General features: G+C 36.0%; 1 protein-coding gene across 3 annotated transcripts in view; it reads left to right on the forward strand.

Annotated features, from left to right (window-relative positions):
• Positions 1-18,489, forward strand: part of LOC106055511 (receptor-type tyrosine-protein phosphatase T-like) — a 54,090-nt gene that overhangs the window by 24,916 nt on the left and 10,685 nt on the right. For all 3 annotated transcript variants that reach the window (XM_056029335.1, XM_056029334.1, XM_056029336.1), the window contains 11 exons: positions 2-74; positions 4,069-4,175; positions 4,881-5,076; positions 7,069-7,159; positions 7,896-8,160; positions 8,374-8,416; positions 12,680-12,791; positions 13,439-13,563; positions 13,691-13,866; positions 17,926-18,013; positions 18,136-18,212. In XM_056029335.1, coding sequence (XP_055885310.1) covers positions 2-74; positions 4,069-4,175; positions 4,881-5,076; positions 7,069-7,159; positions 7,896-8,160; positions 8,374-8,416; positions 12,680-12,791; positions 13,439-13,563; positions 13,691-13,866; positions 17,926-18,013; positions 18,136-18,212 — 1,353 coding nt within the window. The remainder of the gene's footprint in view (position 1; positions 75-4,068; positions 4,176-4,880; positions 5,077-7,068; positions 7,160-7,895; positions 8,161-8,373; positions 8,417-12,679; positions 12,792-13,438; positions 13,564-13,690; positions 13,867-17,925; positions 18,014-18,135; positions 18,213-18,489) is intronic.

Genomic DNA, 18,489 nt, shown 5'->3' on the forward strand with positions numbered 1-18,489 from the left:
GGTCAAGGCAGAAAATGTTGCTGGCAACGGGACGACAACTCCCAATAATGTCGTCTTCACCACAGAGGAGGGAGGTAAGAGCAGCCCAGGCGTTGCCAACTAAGACAACTTTTATAACACTATAGTTTACTAACACGTGATCTTACTTAGAAATTATTAAATACTTTTAAATAATAATTCTACAAAAAAAGTCATATAAAATATTAATAATATCAATTCAAATAGACATGGGTAATGGTTCTGTTTTCATGACATTTTAGAGATGAACAGTGGGCCCTTCAAAATACACTAATACGAATTGTATTCCATATATCAATTATTAACCTGTTTATTGTTGTTGTTTATCTTGCTGTCATGGAACGAATCCCTTTTCTCTGCTTTGTTGACACCTTGAGTGATAGGCTGATTTAACATTATGTTATGTTAATTTCACTGTTATGTTGTTCAATTAAATTGTTTTAATGAGACTCTGTTAGTGCATTTTTCATGGGCGTAGCACCTCTTAAATAAATCGCTGTGGAAATCATCACAGACAAGAGCAAAATAAAAAATGCATAGATGGGTAGAACACTACTCCGAACTGTATGCTGCAACAAGGTCAGTCTCTGCCTAAGCCCTTGGCGCTATCAATGAACTACCTACAATGACTGAGCTAGATCAAGTACCCACCTTTGTAGAACTTAACAAAGCTATAGACAAGATGGCTGCTGACAAAGCTCCTGAGGCGATGGCATCCCACCAGAAATAGTGTAAAACTACACTAAGCAAACATCTACATGAACTGCTCTGCAAATGTTGGCAAGAAAGTGATGTCATACAGGACCTGCGGGATACTGAGATCGTCAACCTTTACAAGAACAAAGGTGATAGAAGACAATGCAACGATTACAGGGGAATTTCCTTTCTATGTATTGTAGATCGAGTATTTGTCCGAGTGATACTACCCACTACCCAGGCTACAAAAACTCACCTATCGGGTCAACCCACAATACCAATGCATGACGCGTAGGACGTAATCATCTTCTTTTTTGAAGTAACGTCTGTATTATATAAGATGTGGCTTTCGCTCAGCGAGATCCACTATTGACATGATATTCTTTCTCCGTCAGATGCAGAAAAAGTGCAGAGTACAAATGATGCCTTAATTTGCCAAAGCCCTTCGACCTAGTCAGCAAAGATGGCTTTTAAAAAATTTTACAGAAAATAAGTTGTCCACCCAAACAGCTAAATATAATTGTTTCTTTCCACCAGGATGTCATGGGCACGGTCATGGGCTTCACCCCCCCCCCGGAAATGAAATCGGGAAGGGGGGAGGAATTTTATAACAGATTTTTTACTTTGATTTTGTTTATTCTATGTGAGACTTTTATGTTAAACCATCACTTGCCCATCGCAGCCAAGGAGGGTTTTGAGTTGAAAATACCCCCATGGGAGGTTTTAACCTTTTCTATAAAACAAAAAATAATACAAAAGACAGCCATCGAATTCCATGAGCGTGGCCAAGAGGAATTTTGAGTTTAAACCCCCTTCCGAATTTTTTAAAATAATAAAACCCCCTCTTCAATATGAGACTAAAACGTACGACAGTCACCAAATACTATGAGCGTAGCCAAGAGGGGTTTTGTGTTTAACCCCCCCCCTCCAGAAGGCTTTAAGTTAAAACCCTCTAGATGCTAAAAAACACCTCATCAAAATAAAATTAAAGCAAACTACACACACAAAATTATATGAGCGTAGCCAAGAGTTTACCCCCCCCCTTTTCCAGAGGGTTTTATGTTTAAACCACCCTCCAGATGGTTTTGAGTTTAAAAAACCCCCTACAGATAGCTTTGAGGTTAAAAAACCTCTCTTCAGTATTATTCTTAAGCAATTTATAGTCACCAAATTCTATGAATGTAGCTAAGGGTTTTTTGAGTTTGTTAAAAAATTATTTTTTTTTAGTTTAACCCCCCCCCCACTCCCCCACCCCCACCCCCGACAGATGGTTTTGACGAAAATACTTCCCTTTTTGATATAAAATCTAAACCAAGCTATAGTCACCAAATTCCATGAGGGTAGCCAAAAGGGGTTACAAATTTCTACCAGTCGCTGGGCTCCATTGATAAAGTGCAGTGAAATAACAAATTTGGTTTTGAACTAAAAATTTTGATAGCAAGATAATGCACTGTAGATACATCAGAATATGCTTTTTTTTTGTTTTCTTTTTTTAAATGCCGGAAACAATGCTTGGCGGCATATATGTAATATATATGTATATGTGTGTGCGTGTGTGCGCGCATAGAGAAAAAGAAAGGGGGGGGGGGTCTACTGTGCTATGTCACTAGTCTGCTAGTTTCCAGTTTCTATTCAATCATCATTAAACTTCATTTGTGTGTGGGCTTCACCTTCACCTTTATCTGTTGGACCGTCCTTCTCCAGTCCTCTCCGTCCTTTGCCTTGGATAGAACCTCTTTCAATAGCAGGCTCGTCCATTCTTTTATGTTGCCTTGCCATCCCTGTCTCTCTGCCTTTCTTCTTTTTCCTGGTACTGTTCCTGAAGGAAGGTCTTTGCAAGCCACGTAGTTTCCGTTTTGTTCAATAGTTAGCATGTCATCGTGGGGTCCAATCTCTCAAGTTACCCTGTCTCTAATCTCTTTGTTAGATGCTGTCTTTAAATGTGATACTAGATCCTATTCTCTAGCTCTGTAGGCAGCGTCCAAGAATGTGACCATGACCATCAGTCTGATTTTGGTGTCGAGAGATATGCCTTTGTCTTTCCATAATGTTTTGAGTTTTGCCAGTGCTGCTGTGGACTATGTGAGGGATTAAGAGGTTCAAATCTTTTCTTGGAAAACCCCTGGACAGAAACCCTGTTATTTTGCGTAGTGCATGTATGTCACCAGAAAATGTAAAGTTAAGTTCCCCTTTCAGACCTTGCGGTCCATAAAACAGATTATGTAAATGTCATCTGTTTCTGTGGGAGGCTGTAAGCTCCCCAGGGGGGTTCGGGGCGGAACCCCGACGCCTATCGATGGTTAAACGTTTTGAGGCGCGAAAAAAGTCAAATTTTTAAGAACCTTTTGAATAATGTTTTTACTTGAAAAATATTCTAATATGAATGTATTTGCCCTAACTGCATTAAAATTCAACCGAGTGGTTTCTTGAAAAGATGATACCCTACATACTGATAAAAATGATTTAGATCAAGACTGTGATGGTCGTCGCTGAAAAAACAAAGTTCTTCGTAAATTAATATTTGAAAAAGGCGTAATTCTTTTTGTTCAATACGCCTGTTTGTAACTTCGTTTTGTTACAAGCTCTGAAAAAAAAATTTCTGGAGGAGAAATTAAGTAGACCAATTAGATTCTACTATAAATTTGTGTATTTTTTAGGATTCGTGTATAAATTGTGAGTTATAGTCTTAAGTATTTATACAGCAGAAAAAATCTTAGACTAAGTAAAGGTTGGGAAAGGTGATTAGGGAAAAATTTTTGGGTTCAAAACTCATCTCAATTTTTACTATTGTACTTAAAAGTTTCTCACGAATTCTAAATTTTCTAAAACAAAGTCTTTCTTTTAAACATTATGACAAATTTATGCACAATTACATAGACTCTGTTGCCATATTTGACTATTCTGTTTTAACATTTATGTTTTTGGAAAAGGCGAGGGGGCTGATACATGATTAATTATTTTCACATTATCAGCCCCTTCGCCTTTTCCAATTAATTATGTAAGAGTCCTCTCTCCAATGTATAATTAGTGCTAATAATTACATTTAACATTTAGAAAATAAGGGGTTGGGCGGACTCGATACAGAAATGTAATATATAGCATATATTACTTATATTAGCGACAAATGTTTCTGTAGAATAAAAATTAATTTCTTGAGAAATTTGAGAAAGTTGAGAAAATGACTGTGAACTGTAACCCGCTGCAATTCGCACACTCACAATTGGGATGAGGCAGACAGTACATTATTTCTATGTCTCTTGGGGATATGTTTATATAAACATCTAGCTTATTCTACAATTTGAATTAAACAATTCCTCATAACAAATATTACCTTGCTTTCTATTTATTGAACAGTGCCTGGTCCAGTTCATCATCTCACCAATGTATCTAAAACAACGACATCTCTAGGACTTCAGTGGCAGCTGCCTTTACAACCTAACGGACAAGTTTTACATTTCGAGGTGATTTACATTTTATAGACTAGACAACATTTTTGTTGAATATTTTTTCATTTCAATATTCTAGCTGGCAATGCCACTTAAAGATGTGATTTCCTTGAAATATAATTTGGTTGTGTTTAATTTTAAATTTCAACAAACAATTCTCAAGTAGCCTACATTGATTATAAATTATTTCTGAAAATGTCCATTAACTCTATCAACTATAAATAGCTATGATCTTGTCAATCGTCTTGCGTGTGTAAGCGAATTTAATTAAATGGAATAAAAATCATTTCCTTCTTTTCATTATATTTTTAAAATGCAGCAAATTACAGTAATCGTAATCTGCTCTTTGAAATATCTGCCTAGTTCAATAAATGTCTATAAAGATCCCCACTCTATAGAAAAGTCGGTGACTGTGGTAGGACTAGTTGTAATATTGTGTAGAACTAGCAGTCATACATTAAAGGGAAAAGGTTTGGTGTTAAGGCAATGGATAATTTACTACCTAACCAATCTATGATCTCATTTAAGTACCTTTTCTCTGTTTTTATATATTTCATAGACTTAAAAATCATTGTATGTAAAGATGTATAATCCTTGCCTAGCACACCACTATCCAAGTTAGTGCAGAAGGTGCACTTTGGCAGGGTTTCAACAATATTAAAGTAAATGATATATATAGGTCTAAGTGTTAAACTGAAAATGTTTCCAACTTTCTTTCAGGCATCATGTCAGGCTAAGGAATCTTTATCTAATGGACCTTCTGTTTCCCCTCATGTAAACATAGTACCTCCAAATGTCCTAGAAATCGTGATTAGAAACCTTGTGCCTGCGACTTTATACATGTGTTCTGTGACTGGTAGGACTAAAAAAGGTCTTGGTCAACCAGCTAACATACAAGTTTGGACCTTACCGGAAGGTGACTTACTATATAGATTTAATTACTATATAGATTTAATTAGTATACTGTTGTACTATATCTCTTGACAATCAGTTAATACATAGTTTTTTTAAAAAGGATATTTCAACAAAAAAAATGGAATATGTATTTTAAGATAGCCACCTTATCTAATAAATTACAGACGTTACTTCAACCTTGGTTCAAATTTTGCTGAAGACTGAGATTTTTAATTTCAGGCTCCTTAGGGCATCTCTGAGTTCACCCAGCTTTAATGGGTACTTGACAGTAATTGTGGAAAAGTAAAGACAGTGGTCGTTGTGCTGGCCACATGACACCCTTGTTAACCATGGGCGACAGAAAAGGATGACCTTTACATCATCTACCCCATAGATCAGATAGGCCTGCTTCTTCTCTCAGCTTTTTGTTGGTTTGGCGCTCTTTCAAACTAGTTATTCTTCTTGCTTCAAATCTTGAGACTCCGAGACTCACAGCTTCACGCCATGAGGAGCGATCGAGACGTGAATGTCGATATCGCATTCCTTTGAAGGAGCTCCTCAGAGTGTCGTTATAGCGCTTGTATTGACCTCCTTTTGAGCGCTTTCCTGCACACACAACTCCCCGTACAGAAGTCGCTTGGAAAGGCGATTGTCTGGCATGCGGACTACATTTCTCACCCATCGAAGTTGGGACCTTTTTACTGTCGCATTGATACTGTTCATGTTGGACAACTTTAAGACTTCTGTGTCTGGTATGTGGTCGGACCAACGCACCTTATAAATACTCCTTAGACAGCGTAGGTGGAAGGAGTTTAACTTTTTGATGTGGCGGGAATATAAGGTCCAGGACTCTGATGCATATAAGAGTAACAGGAGAGCTACAACACTGTAGACTTTCAGTTTTGTGGATATGCTGAGTCCTCTCCGTTGCCACACTTGATATTGAAGTCTGCTAAAAGCAGCACTGGCATGAGCAACACGAAAGTCTACCTCATCATCTAGGTTGGCGTTTGCTGATACGGTGCTATCCCAGATAGACAAACTTTTTGACGTTTGCTAGTTTCTGGCCATCTATTAGAATGGCTGGTTCTGTGACAGATTTAATTGGGGGAGGTTGGTGCAGCACTTCTGTCTTTTTGCAGGCATTGGTGAAAAGGGACAGGCTCTTTTGAAGGTCTTCTTCGTTTGAAGCATTTAGTACACAGTCATCTGCGATGTCTTAAGTAAATCTTAAATCAATAGCCTAAGCCTTACAACATAAACATATATATTATTTAAACTCATCACATTTATTCTGCATTCTTGATCGAAATAGTATACAACTTATCTAAAGAAAAGGTTTGCTCATTAAAAAAGCTTACCATATGCAAAAGAGTATTTTTTTATTTTTTTTTAAAGAAAATCATCTACAACTCTTTTTTTCAGTTTCATTTTTCTCTAAGTCCATGACTTTCATTACTGAAAGTTTTCTTGCTTTTGCCTCTCCTTATGTTATCACTGTTACTCTAAACCTATTTATTAAGTCTTCATGTTAACATACAAGTACCATCAAAGAAACATTAATGTGGTGACACTGGGAACAAACTAACTGAAGCTTCTGCTGGCTACCCACCAAGGAGAAAGAAAACTCTTGAGTCCAAACCTTCCCTGCCTTCTAGCTATACCAAACATGGGAAAGGCTTTGGGAAAAAAATACCGAGAAAAAATCAGGAGCTGATGACCTTTACCCATCTTGCAGCACACTGTGATACAACCTGGCAGAACCTTTGATGCTACTGGTCCCAAACTGTATTCAATATTTGCTGTTCCTATGGACAGATCGACTGGGCTAGTAGGGATGGGAACAACTGTGTGGGCAACATCCATCTGACCATAAATAATGCTCAGGCTTTCATCTCATTTCACCTTGATACTGACAAGTACATAGGTATAACAGTTTTTTCTTATTTCTATCTGGGCTTCTATAAAACTGCACTTAAAATATTTTCTCTCATTGGCAAACTCTCAATTTCAGAGCCTAGCCCACCTTTCCCACCTGAAATTATTAAACTTACGGAGAACACAGCAACATTGAAGCTCCATGAGTCTAATGATCGCACAATCAGGTAATTCGGAATCATAATTATTATTAGTCTTAATAATAATAATAATAATAATAATAATAAGTTGCAAATAAGTACAAATTGATCGGCAAGGACACTCCTCCTTATTATAAATACTCTCCGCAAGAGGTTCTCGAGTCTACTGAACATCTGCTGTACTGGGATAGGCCTATTCTGACCGACAAAACGGTAGATTTCAATCGCCCGGATCTGCTGTTCATCGATAAAAAAGAAAAAACCGCTACCATTATCGATATCGCCGTACCACTGTCTCATAATTTAAGAAAAACTGAGATAGAAAAACAAAGAAAATATGGGAACCTAGGCTTGGAAATAAAGCGTCTATGGAAATTGTCCAAAATAACAATATACCCCATTGTTATATCAACCGAGGGGATAATAACAACTGACCTCACAGACACCTTCAAGGCCCATATAAAAAAACTTAACTATTATGCATAATAATTACTGTATATGTTTCTAAATATTTGTGAGATTCTGGATAAATCCACATAAAAAATTTGCCATATATGGTTTATACTTGACTGGGAATGTAAGAGGTATATTGTATTAATCAATGAATTTTAAAGTGCTAAATAATTGCTTTAATTTCTAAAATTTTCTTTTTATATAGTTTATAACAAATATCACAATATTAATTAACTATTGAAAACACATATTTTTTAAATAATAAATTTATACTATGAGAAAACGATCCTATTTTTTGTCTTTTCCTCAGATTTTATCGCCTCATTGTGGAAACGCACCGCAATGGTCCTAGAAAACGCAATACTTATAAACATTTAGTTGAGTTAAACTACGACCATCACTCATCAATGAAAGGTATAACTAACACATATATTACTGCCCAGTTTCCACGATACAGACTGAGAGGAACATTTGTTATAGGAGACAACAAAACCTATGAAGGCTACTACAATGGACCTTTAAAACAAGACCAAGAATACACTATTTGGCTTGGTGCTTTTTCTAACGTAGATGGGGTATATATCATATTATTACTTGGTGTGTGTCTATCTATGTTTGCTTTCATATGTGGAAAATGTTGGCCTGATTCTCTTCTGGTCAAGCTCAAAATATCCATTATTAAAAATTTAATACTAATACAATATCCTTTAAATATAAAAATATAATTGTTTATGGTCATAGGCAATTACTAAATCTTTTTAAGATTTTATATAACTTAACATCCACAGATAAATCAACATGTATTTGTAAAAGCAGATAGACCTATTCAAGGTATGTAGTGTTATTGTGACAACCTGCGTGTATTGCTTGTATATGTGTCTTGTTTGGTGTCAAGGGATGATTGTTTTAGTGTGCAATATGCTGGGTCATCAAAGATAGATCAGAAGCAAGCAAGCACCCAACAAGCAGACAATAGAGAAAGATACAATAATTAATAATATGCAAGGTGTTCATTTATATAAAATGTGAAGAAAAATAAAGGGAGGGGGTTGCATCATATCTCAAAGTAATATTTGATTATCACTCTGAGCACATGTATGTGAGAGAGTGTGTCACTTTGTCTTCGAACTTATCTGAGTGTCCTGTCCACAATATAGCTGGCTGGGCTCCTGGTTGGAGGGCTTACAGCTGGAGGTGGTGCTCTAGCGGGTAGAGGATTACTGGGGATTCAGTACTTGTGGAGCCTCAAGCCAAAGTCTCTGGGGTTGGATGTGGGCACATTAGTGCGGGTGGCAGGCTACAATGGGCACGAAGAGTACTTCAGGCAGAGCTGATCTATAGTGGGCAGTATTAACAGGAGCAGTAACTTGCAATTGTATTATCAAGTACTAGGAAGTAGCATCAAGCACTCAGACTTAGTAATTCTCTTGAATAGGCAAGTAGTACCGAGTAGGCATCAAGTATTAGGACATAGGCTATACTATCAAGTTCTATGAAGTATCAAATAGGCAGACACCTGAGGGAGGCACCATGTTTGAAATAAGAGAATGAAATATAGAGTCCGGGCTCGACTGTCAGCAATTTCTGAATGAATTAGTCGAGTTTATAAAGGTCCGGAAAAGATAGGCATAAAGAGGGGGGGGGGGGAAAGAGATTCTCCTCCACGTGGGTAGATCGACTCAATAGAATTTTAAGTCACACCCAGAAATGTCAAGAGGCCTGTTGACACAGATTATCTCCTTAATCTCCTTAATCAATATAAATCTATTATTTTTTAGTCCAAAAAAAAAAAAAGCTAAAATGTGTATACTTTTTTGCATATTTCCTTTTAAATAAACATTTTTATCAGACTGAGAATACTATTCAACACACAAAGAGGCACTGTTTTACACATTATTTTTTTTACTTTGAACAGACTTTATGTAACCACTGCATATTACAAAAATAATTGCACAATTGATTGGAAATGAAAATTATGCAGAATATGCTTTGTAATTGGTAAAAATACAAATGTTTACCTAAGCCAAGGTAATTAAAAACAACAATTACTAATTTTCATCTAAATGAAACATTAATACAACTTACTTTTTTGAAAAGGCAAAAAAATTTAAGAAAGAAATCAGAACAAAAATAATTTTGTACATCGTTTCCATGGTGTATATGGAAATAGCATCGAAATAGCGCGAACAAAATAGCGTCGACAAAATAGCGCGAACAAAATAGCGCGGACGAAATAACGCCGACAAAAAAGCGCGAACAAAATAGCGCCGACAAAATAGCGCAGAAAAAAATATATTTGAGTCATTTTGAAAGAAATACTTTAGATATCGTAAAATATGAATAGAGCCTATATTTTTTATTGGTTTTAATGTTATAACAATTTTGCAGGAAACACTTTAGATATCTTAAAACCAAATAAGCAAAAATCATAATAAGGTAAAATTAATAATTTTAAAATATTGCATTTATTTACATTATAAAAGTGTACTTCGAAAACACGCAAAGATACTTGTCAAATTTACACACACACAAACTTTCACAAAGTTAAATTGTAGGAGATGTCACGTAGAAATTCCATCACTGGTTTGTTAAGTTGAAGTTACTTTGTCTTGCTTGCAGCTTTACTTCTTGTTGTATTTATGTGTATTGTTCTGTTGTGTTGTCTTTATATGAGAAAAGAGTCCTTGTAATCACAACAAATTTCCGTAAGGATCAATAAAGCAGTCTTAGTCTTAGTCTTAGCATTGTACCTCAGAATCTTGTTCTCAGTGAAAAAGGGAAATGATATAAAATTTAAAGTACTCTCGTTCTCTGCAAATATGGCAAAATGTCAGATCTATTAATATTGAAAAAGATAGAGACATGAACAAAAATGATGCCCAGGACATTAAATTACTAATAATCTGGTACTTTTATACACATCATATATAAGTCCGCGCTATTTTGTCGGGAAATTTCGCGCTATTTTGTCGGCACTATTTTGTCCGCGCTATTTTGACGGGTCACCATATATAATAGAACTAGCATTTCGCACCAGCTATGCCTATTGATTTGTTTCCATACTTGATATTGCTACTAGAGGCCAGAACATCCCATCCTTTTATTTGAAAGTTTGATAAACGGGGCCACATTTTAACATTTCCCCTGACATACTTTTTACTCATAAATTATTGTATCTGTTACTGTGAAATAAAACAGTCCACCATCGTTCTCTTTCTTCTCTCTCTCACCCCTATTTTTATTTTCACCCAGGTCATCTTAATTTCTCTGACATAAACTTTGAATTGATTTGAAATGCCTGGTATATGTCCCCCTCTTGACACGCACACATGCCAATGAATCGTTATATTAGTTTTATTTACCTACTCCCCCTCCCTACCTTCAGGACCACAACAAAAAAAGTAAGCACTACATACTGACTTTTCATAGAATTCTCATTTCTATATTGAAATATTTGATATACTCTTTTACATTTTAGCTCTTTTTTATTATAATGACAACCACTAAACTCTTAACAATGACAACACCAAACTTTTTAGCATCACCACACACTTTTGATTATAGATTTAGCACCTTTGATTAGATTTACTGTTTTTATTTTCATTTTTTAATCATAAAGCAAGCAATATGAGGTATTAGATACTGCAAACATAAAGCAAGCAATATGAGGTATTAGATACTGCAAACATAAAGCAAGCAATGTGAGGTATTACATACTGCAAATATAAAGCAAACAACGTGAGGTATTAGATACTGCAAACATAAAGCAAGCAATGTGAGGTATTAGATACTGCAAATATAAAGCAAGCAATGTGAGGTATTACATACTGCAAACATAAAGCAAGCAATGTGAGGTATTAGATACTGCAAACATAAAGCAAGCAATGTGAGGTATTAGATACTGCAAACATAAAGCAAGCAATGTGTGGTATTAGATACTGCAAACACAAAGCAAGCAATGTGAGGTATTAGATACTGCAAACACAAAGCAAGCAATGTGAGGTATTAGATACTGCAAACACAAAGCAAGCAATGTGTGGTATTAGATACTGCAAACACAAAGCAAGCAATGTGAGGTATTAGATACTGCAAACACAAAGCAAGCAATGTGAGGTATTAGATACTGCAAACACAAAGCAAGCAATGTGTGGTATTAGATACTGCAAACACAAAGCAAGCAATGTGAGGTACTAGATACTGCAAACACAAAGCAAGCAATGTGAGGTATTAGATACTGCAAACATTTCTTGTGACATTCAGTTTTATGCCTAGAGAGAAAATAATGGATTTTCCAAAGGCCCCATTTGAATTTCCCTTTCCTGTTCCCCACACTACATTTATTTGGTCATTGTGTCCTCTAAAAAGTAAATTGATTGTTTAAAAAAAAAAGCAAGTTTTGGACCAAGGTGTGTTTAAAACAGAAAGAAGTTTAATCTTGTACTTTTTTATATGTCAGCATTAAATAAAACATTTTGGGTCAAAACTGTGATTAGAAAATTGTTTCCGGTAAATTTAACAGAAGCGGTTTTTATCATGAAAATATCCTAGTTGTCCTAGATCCAAAGTGAATGGTGGCGGCTGAACAGGGAAGAACAGGTGACAATCGCTAGGTACAGAACGGGACACTGTCCAATCGGTGCCTATTTTGCTAAATTTAAACCAAACTTCGATTCACGCTGCAGGCACTGCCAGGACGACGTCGAGACGGTAAACCACATTCTTTACTAGTGCGCAACACTACACCCCAAGAATGGCCATTTGAGTGAAATAGAGACTGGTACGCATGGCGAGTTGGCCCTTTTCGGAGACAGAGAAACTCTGAGAAGAACTGCCGCTTTCCTTGTCCGTGTTATCAGAGAATAGAGTTCTCAACACGGTGCCCCAGTGCGATGAGACTCACACGGTGATAACAGGTGAAATTTTTGTGTTTTTTTCGGCCACAGAAGTGGAAGAATTAGGGATAGGTGATTGAGGACTTTTGCGCTTATTTTATAGCCTACAGATCTGAGTATACCGATAGAAGAAAATAAAGATACAATATTTTTAAAAAGATACATGGTAAGCTTATTATGCCTTTTAAAATTGTCATTTCAGCAAGGTCATTTTCTGAAGAAAAATCTACCAACTCTGTGCCAGTTATTATTGGGGTTATTATTGTGTTCTTGCTGCTGATTGCAATAAGCGTAGTACTGTTACTTTTGTGGAGGTAAAAATAGTTTGTTATGAATTATTTTTATTTGTTGGGTATTTCTTGAAAGTGAGGTGATAAATTGTATACAGATTTATTATCTTAAAGATTGCAAAATCCACTTGCATCTACATAATTCCTTTTATTTAGTGGGCTCCATGGGCGTAGCTAGGGGGGGTCTTGGGGTTCAAACACTCCCTTCCCAAATGAAATCCCCCTTCTTTGATTTTGTTTACTTTAGGTGATATTTTAAGATTAAATCATCACTTACCCCTGTGCAGCCAAAGGGGTTTTGAGTTTCAAAACATCTTCCAGGGGGGTTTGCAATTATGCCCCCCCCCCCTTTTATATAAACAAAAAAAAATATGCAAACGTAAATCCTCTAATTCCAAGAGAAGAGAAAAAGGAGATTTTGATTTAAAACCCCCCTCCAAAATTTTTTTACTGTAAAACCCCCTCAGAATTTTTTTAAAATTATAAAACCCCACATATAAGACTATATATCCCTCCCCCCAAAAAAATCCTGGCTATGCCCATGGTGGGCTCTAAGCCATTAACAATTTTACTGCTTATTTCAATATACATACAATTTTATAATTTATTTCTGCGTTGCTTGAAAACATTTGTATTGTTAAATTGGTTATAACTGTGATATTATTAAATAGGCGAAGACATAATACAGATGAACAAGAAAAAGCAGAAATTCCATTTTTTGGGCCTAGAATTTTTCCAGAACCTGAATCATCAGACCCTTCATTGCCAATGTCAAAAGAAAAGCATCCATCCATTGGTAAGTATGGTGTAATTTTAACTCAAAACTTAAATTATTGAAATGTATAATTTGAAATATAGCAGTAAGAAAAGCATTCTGATTATATTTTTTATTTTTCTTTTGTTCTCTTGAAAAAAAAAATCAGACAATATAGACTCTGAGCCTCTTATAAACAGCCCATTGAATGATTGTATACTGGACTCGGAGCCTATGTACTATAACAGTGATGATGTCATTGCACCAATAAAAGTAGAAGATTTATGGGATTATATTAGATCAAATAAACAAAATGATCTTGAAGGACTAAAGAGAGAATTTAAGGTAAAGCTACTTGTATAATTCAATAATAATAGTTAATTTAAATATGTACAATTACTTGCAGTAGCAATGGTAGAACATTTTTCTGTTACTTAAGTATATTGTGAATGATTATAAAATATATATTATATTAAGCAAGATAACAAAGGGGGTTATATCATGCACAAACTTGTAAACTGCTTGCTGGTACTCACACAAACTCATAGCTAAATGACTTTTAAAACAATGACCTCAAATTAATATGAGATTCTGTAGGGAAAAATGGAGATCTTTATTGACATTTTATTGAAGAGGTGGACATTCTATATGCTGAACTCTATGAATAACACAAACATTTTTACATCTTGTTTTTAAAATATATATATATAAAGAAAATATACAGTTTTTGCCCTCGCTACGTTGCACTCTTTAGGACTAGAAAAATCAACCTCTTTGATTCTTCTCAATGGGGTGCTACTTAAAGCCCTGATAAACACTGGAAGCTGTGAGAGTTATGTATCAGCACGAGTTGCCAGAAGTCACAAGTGGCCGATAAAAACCTCTGTGGACAGAATATTTATGGCTTCTACTCACTTGAGTTACTGAAGGCCCTATCTTTGCTACCATTCAACTCAAAGATGAAACATATGAAAATATTAAACTGCCATTTTAGATGGATTGTGTTCAGATGTAATTCTAGGCTTAGATTTCATAAGCTTACACGAGAATCTACAGATTCCCTTTAGTGGAAAGAGACCACCTCTGTGTGTAAGTACTCTTAGACCAGCTAAAGTAGAGGCGCCTAGTCTTTTTGGTACCTTATCTCCAAACTACTTTCCAGTGGCAACTAAGTCGCGCAGACACTCATTTTATTAATGCTGAGATTCGGAGACTACTAAAAGAAGAAGTAATAGAACCTTCAAAATTCCCCTGGCGGGAACAGGTTCTAATAACAGCCAATGAGAGGCACAAAAGACGTATGGTTATTGACTATAGTCAGACGATCAACAGATTTACCATGTTAGACGCTAGTTACAAATAGAATGGCTTGTTTCCAACGAACTGTAGATAAAATAATCGAAGACGAGCAAATGGAAAATACATTCGCTTATTTGGACAATGTGACCATCTGTGGACATGATGCCGAATGTCAGTGATTTTTCAAAATAGCTCAGAAGTATGGTATTACTTTCAACGAAGCTAAAAGTGAGATCGGAACACATAGAGACTGCTGGGGTACGGAATATCTAAAGGTCAGTACCCAGAAAGATTCAGAGCCTTGTGGGAATTAAATGCTCCGTCGAAGCTGCCAGAACAGAAACAATCTGTGGGCCTGCTGGCTTATTATTCTCTATGGATTCGTAATTACTCAGACAAAATCAGTCTCTTAACTAGAAATAAACGATTTCCTGTCCCGGAGGAGGTCAAACAAGCATTCCAGGACCTAAAGGACGAGCTCGAGAAATCCGCTGTTTACTCCATAGATTACAATCGCCCGCTAACTGTGGAAACAGATGCTTCTAACCAAGATGGCCGGCCTGTGGCCTTCTTTTCCCGGACACTATACTATCGCAAAGCGAAAGGAGACAATCATCGGTGGAAAGAGAAGCGTATACAATAGTAGATCTAGAATCTTTGAGAAAGTGGAAACACTTTCTTATCGGAAGACCCTTCACCCTTGTCACGGATCAGCGATCCGTGTCTTTTATGTATTGTAGACAAAATAAAGGCAACATCAAGAATGAGAAGATCCAAAGGTGGAGGTTAGAGCTATCCTGTTTTCACTATGACTTCATTTACAGACCAGGTACACAGAACCCAGCTGCCGACACTTTCAGCAGAAATCGCTACTTAACCGCAATGTCACGTAACGACTTAAAATTGCTCCACAATAGTTTATGTCACCTGACCCTGGTGTAACACAGATGCTACATTTCGTGAGATCAAAAAATTTTTTTTTCTTGCGATGACGTCAGAACAGTGATCGACCAGTGCCAGTCATGTGCTGAACTTAAACCTCTATTCTTCAGGCAACCAACAGGCCAATTTATCAAAGCCACTCAGCCGTTCGAAAGAATAAGCATGGACTTAAAGGGGCCTCTCCCTTCCAACTCACGCAATAAATATCTACTTACCATGATAGACGAATTCTCTAGGTTTCCTTTTGCCTTTGCATGTCCAGATATGTCATCTGCTACTGTTGTTAAATGCCTAAATAAGTTATTCGCCTTATTCGGGCTACCCGCCTATGTCCATACCGACAGAGGTTCTTTTATGTCTGCTGAAGTACAGAAGTATCTTAACGAAAGAGGCGTGGCTATGAACAGGACCACGCCTTATAATCCTAGAGGAAATGGTCAAATACAGAAACTGAACAGTAATCTTTGGAAAGCCATAACCTTAGCTTTACACTCCCAGGACTTGAGTACGTCTCAAAGGGAACTAGTCGTGAATTTGTTTATTTGATTGACGCCCCTAGTGTTTGTTTACATTTATTAGACTGTGTACCATATTTCGTGTTGTGATCTCTACTATGTGTGTAGTTGTTTGTCATTCAGTGTAATAAAGCTTTGAATGTAACATGGTTTTGTTATTGTTGAAGTACACAGTAGCATATCCTTGTTTATGAACATTACATTGTCTTGACACACACACCATATGGATATATGAAGAGATTCTGAAATTCAAAAAATAAATCCAAAGTGTTCCTGAATAAAAATAAAATAGCTATAAATAATTACATCTACAGACATCTCACAGAAAAAGAAACTTTTCTTCAATGCTATTTATACTTAGAATGCATAATAAAGGGCATCTTAAGTGCCAACCAAAAGTAGGCCCACATTCAGTATTCAACTGATAATGTATGAGACCACAGTATGCAAATTTAATTTGTCTAATAATAGAGCATCTTAACAAATTGAACCGTGTGGTGTATCACAGTACTGTAGACAATTATTTAATCTATGCTTTTAATACATGTATGCTAACCAGCTCTCACTACTGTAAAGAAGAGTGCTCACTACACAGGCATTACAGACTAGAATTGGTTGCCGTGATCAATTTGGCATTTTCCCAGACATGCCTGGAGAGTTCTGCCATTGCTGTAAAAGCCTTTCCAATTGTTCGTTTAAGCTCAGTGTCTAAATCTAGGTTGCTGTTGATTGTTGATAAATTCCTGCACCACCATAAGGGTGATAATTCATATCACATGTGATGTCTTGTGCCAGGATTTTGGATGCCTCCATGAAACACAGTGCTGTTATCCAAAGAAATGCTTCGCAATACATTTGACACCAACTCAGTTGCAAAAGCTGCCTGAGGGAATGCCAGTTGATACTCCCAATGCCTATGGGGCTTCACTCCTGATTTTTCCTTGAGGTTGTCTCCTGAGGTCTTAGTACCGCAAGGCACTGGGGGTTTGAAGTACTCCTCTCCTAGATGAATGCCTTCTTAGCTGAACAGCTCCATATGCCCTAAGCCAGTTACCAACTTACCAGTTATCTGCTTTCACCCCTTCACCTTTTAGTAAGAGCAGTTTCGGCGGGCTTAGTATCTAAGCCACATGAGCAGGCCAGGTGCTGGACTTAGTTGTCAGAGGCTATTTGAGATGCATGCTGTTAGAATTACTTTATAGACAATCGCAGCTTATATATATTAATTGTTTTGATTGATTCATGTTTTGTTAGGTACAATAAAAAATTGTTTTAAGTTTCAACTTAATCCAAGAATAGGTGTGGGAGAAATAATGTGTTCAAAAATTGTACCTGACAGACAGAGTTAGTTGATATAAGCTTTGTAAAAAGTGACTTTTGTGAATTTTGGTGTTTAAAAGAATAGGCCTATGAGTTTGGAATTATTTTTTATTTATTTATTTTTATCACTAATTAATATATTTTTTATAAGATGGTTTAACTTGCCCTGGATGTGGCAAAATATGTAGGTCACAGCTGGGATTGTGTAGCCACGAGAAATATTGCATTCCTCATCTACTTTTGGACTCGAAGACAAGCCTTCTTATTAATAACTTTTTAAACTTTTATATTTATTAATCTAGCTACTAATTTGCTTTTAACATTTCAGCTTTTACCAGCTGGTATAACATCAACTTGTGAAATAGCTAGAAGAAATGAAAATAAGCTGAAAAATAGATATGGAAATATAATTGCTTGTAAGTATTTACATAGCTTGAAAACATTGTCCTGCTAATAAGTAAACATTCTAAGAAATAGAAATATAGTAGAAGAAAATAAAGGATTTTTAAAAAACCAGTCATAAAATTTTTTTTCCCAGATGATCATACTCGAGTTGTGTTAGATGTTGAAGGAGAAGACATTCATGATGACTATATAAATGCTAACTATATTGATGTAAGTTTTTTTTTTCTTTCATGTGTAAATATCTATTATATAACTTGTTATTGGGTAGCTTTAAAATAAAAAAATGGACAATCATATTTTTTTTTTTTTTTACAAATATGCACACCTGCTAACAGATGCATTTCGGCAATGTAAGCTTATGGGCTAATGATGATTTGAGTAGTTATTTATGGGGTTAGGCAGATTAGGATGTGGCTTTTTTTGTGGGTGTTATTTTTCATTTACTTGATTGAGTATATTTTCAGTTATGACGATAGATTTCAGTAGA

The sequence above is a fragment of the Biomphalaria glabrata genome, chromosome 5 (genome assembly GCF_947242115.1).
Source record: "Biomphalaria glabrata chromosome 5, xgBioGlab47.1, whole genome shotgun sequence".
Taxonomy (NCBI): Eukaryota; Metazoa; Mollusca; class Gastropoda; family Planorbidae; genus Biomphalaria; species Biomphalaria glabrata.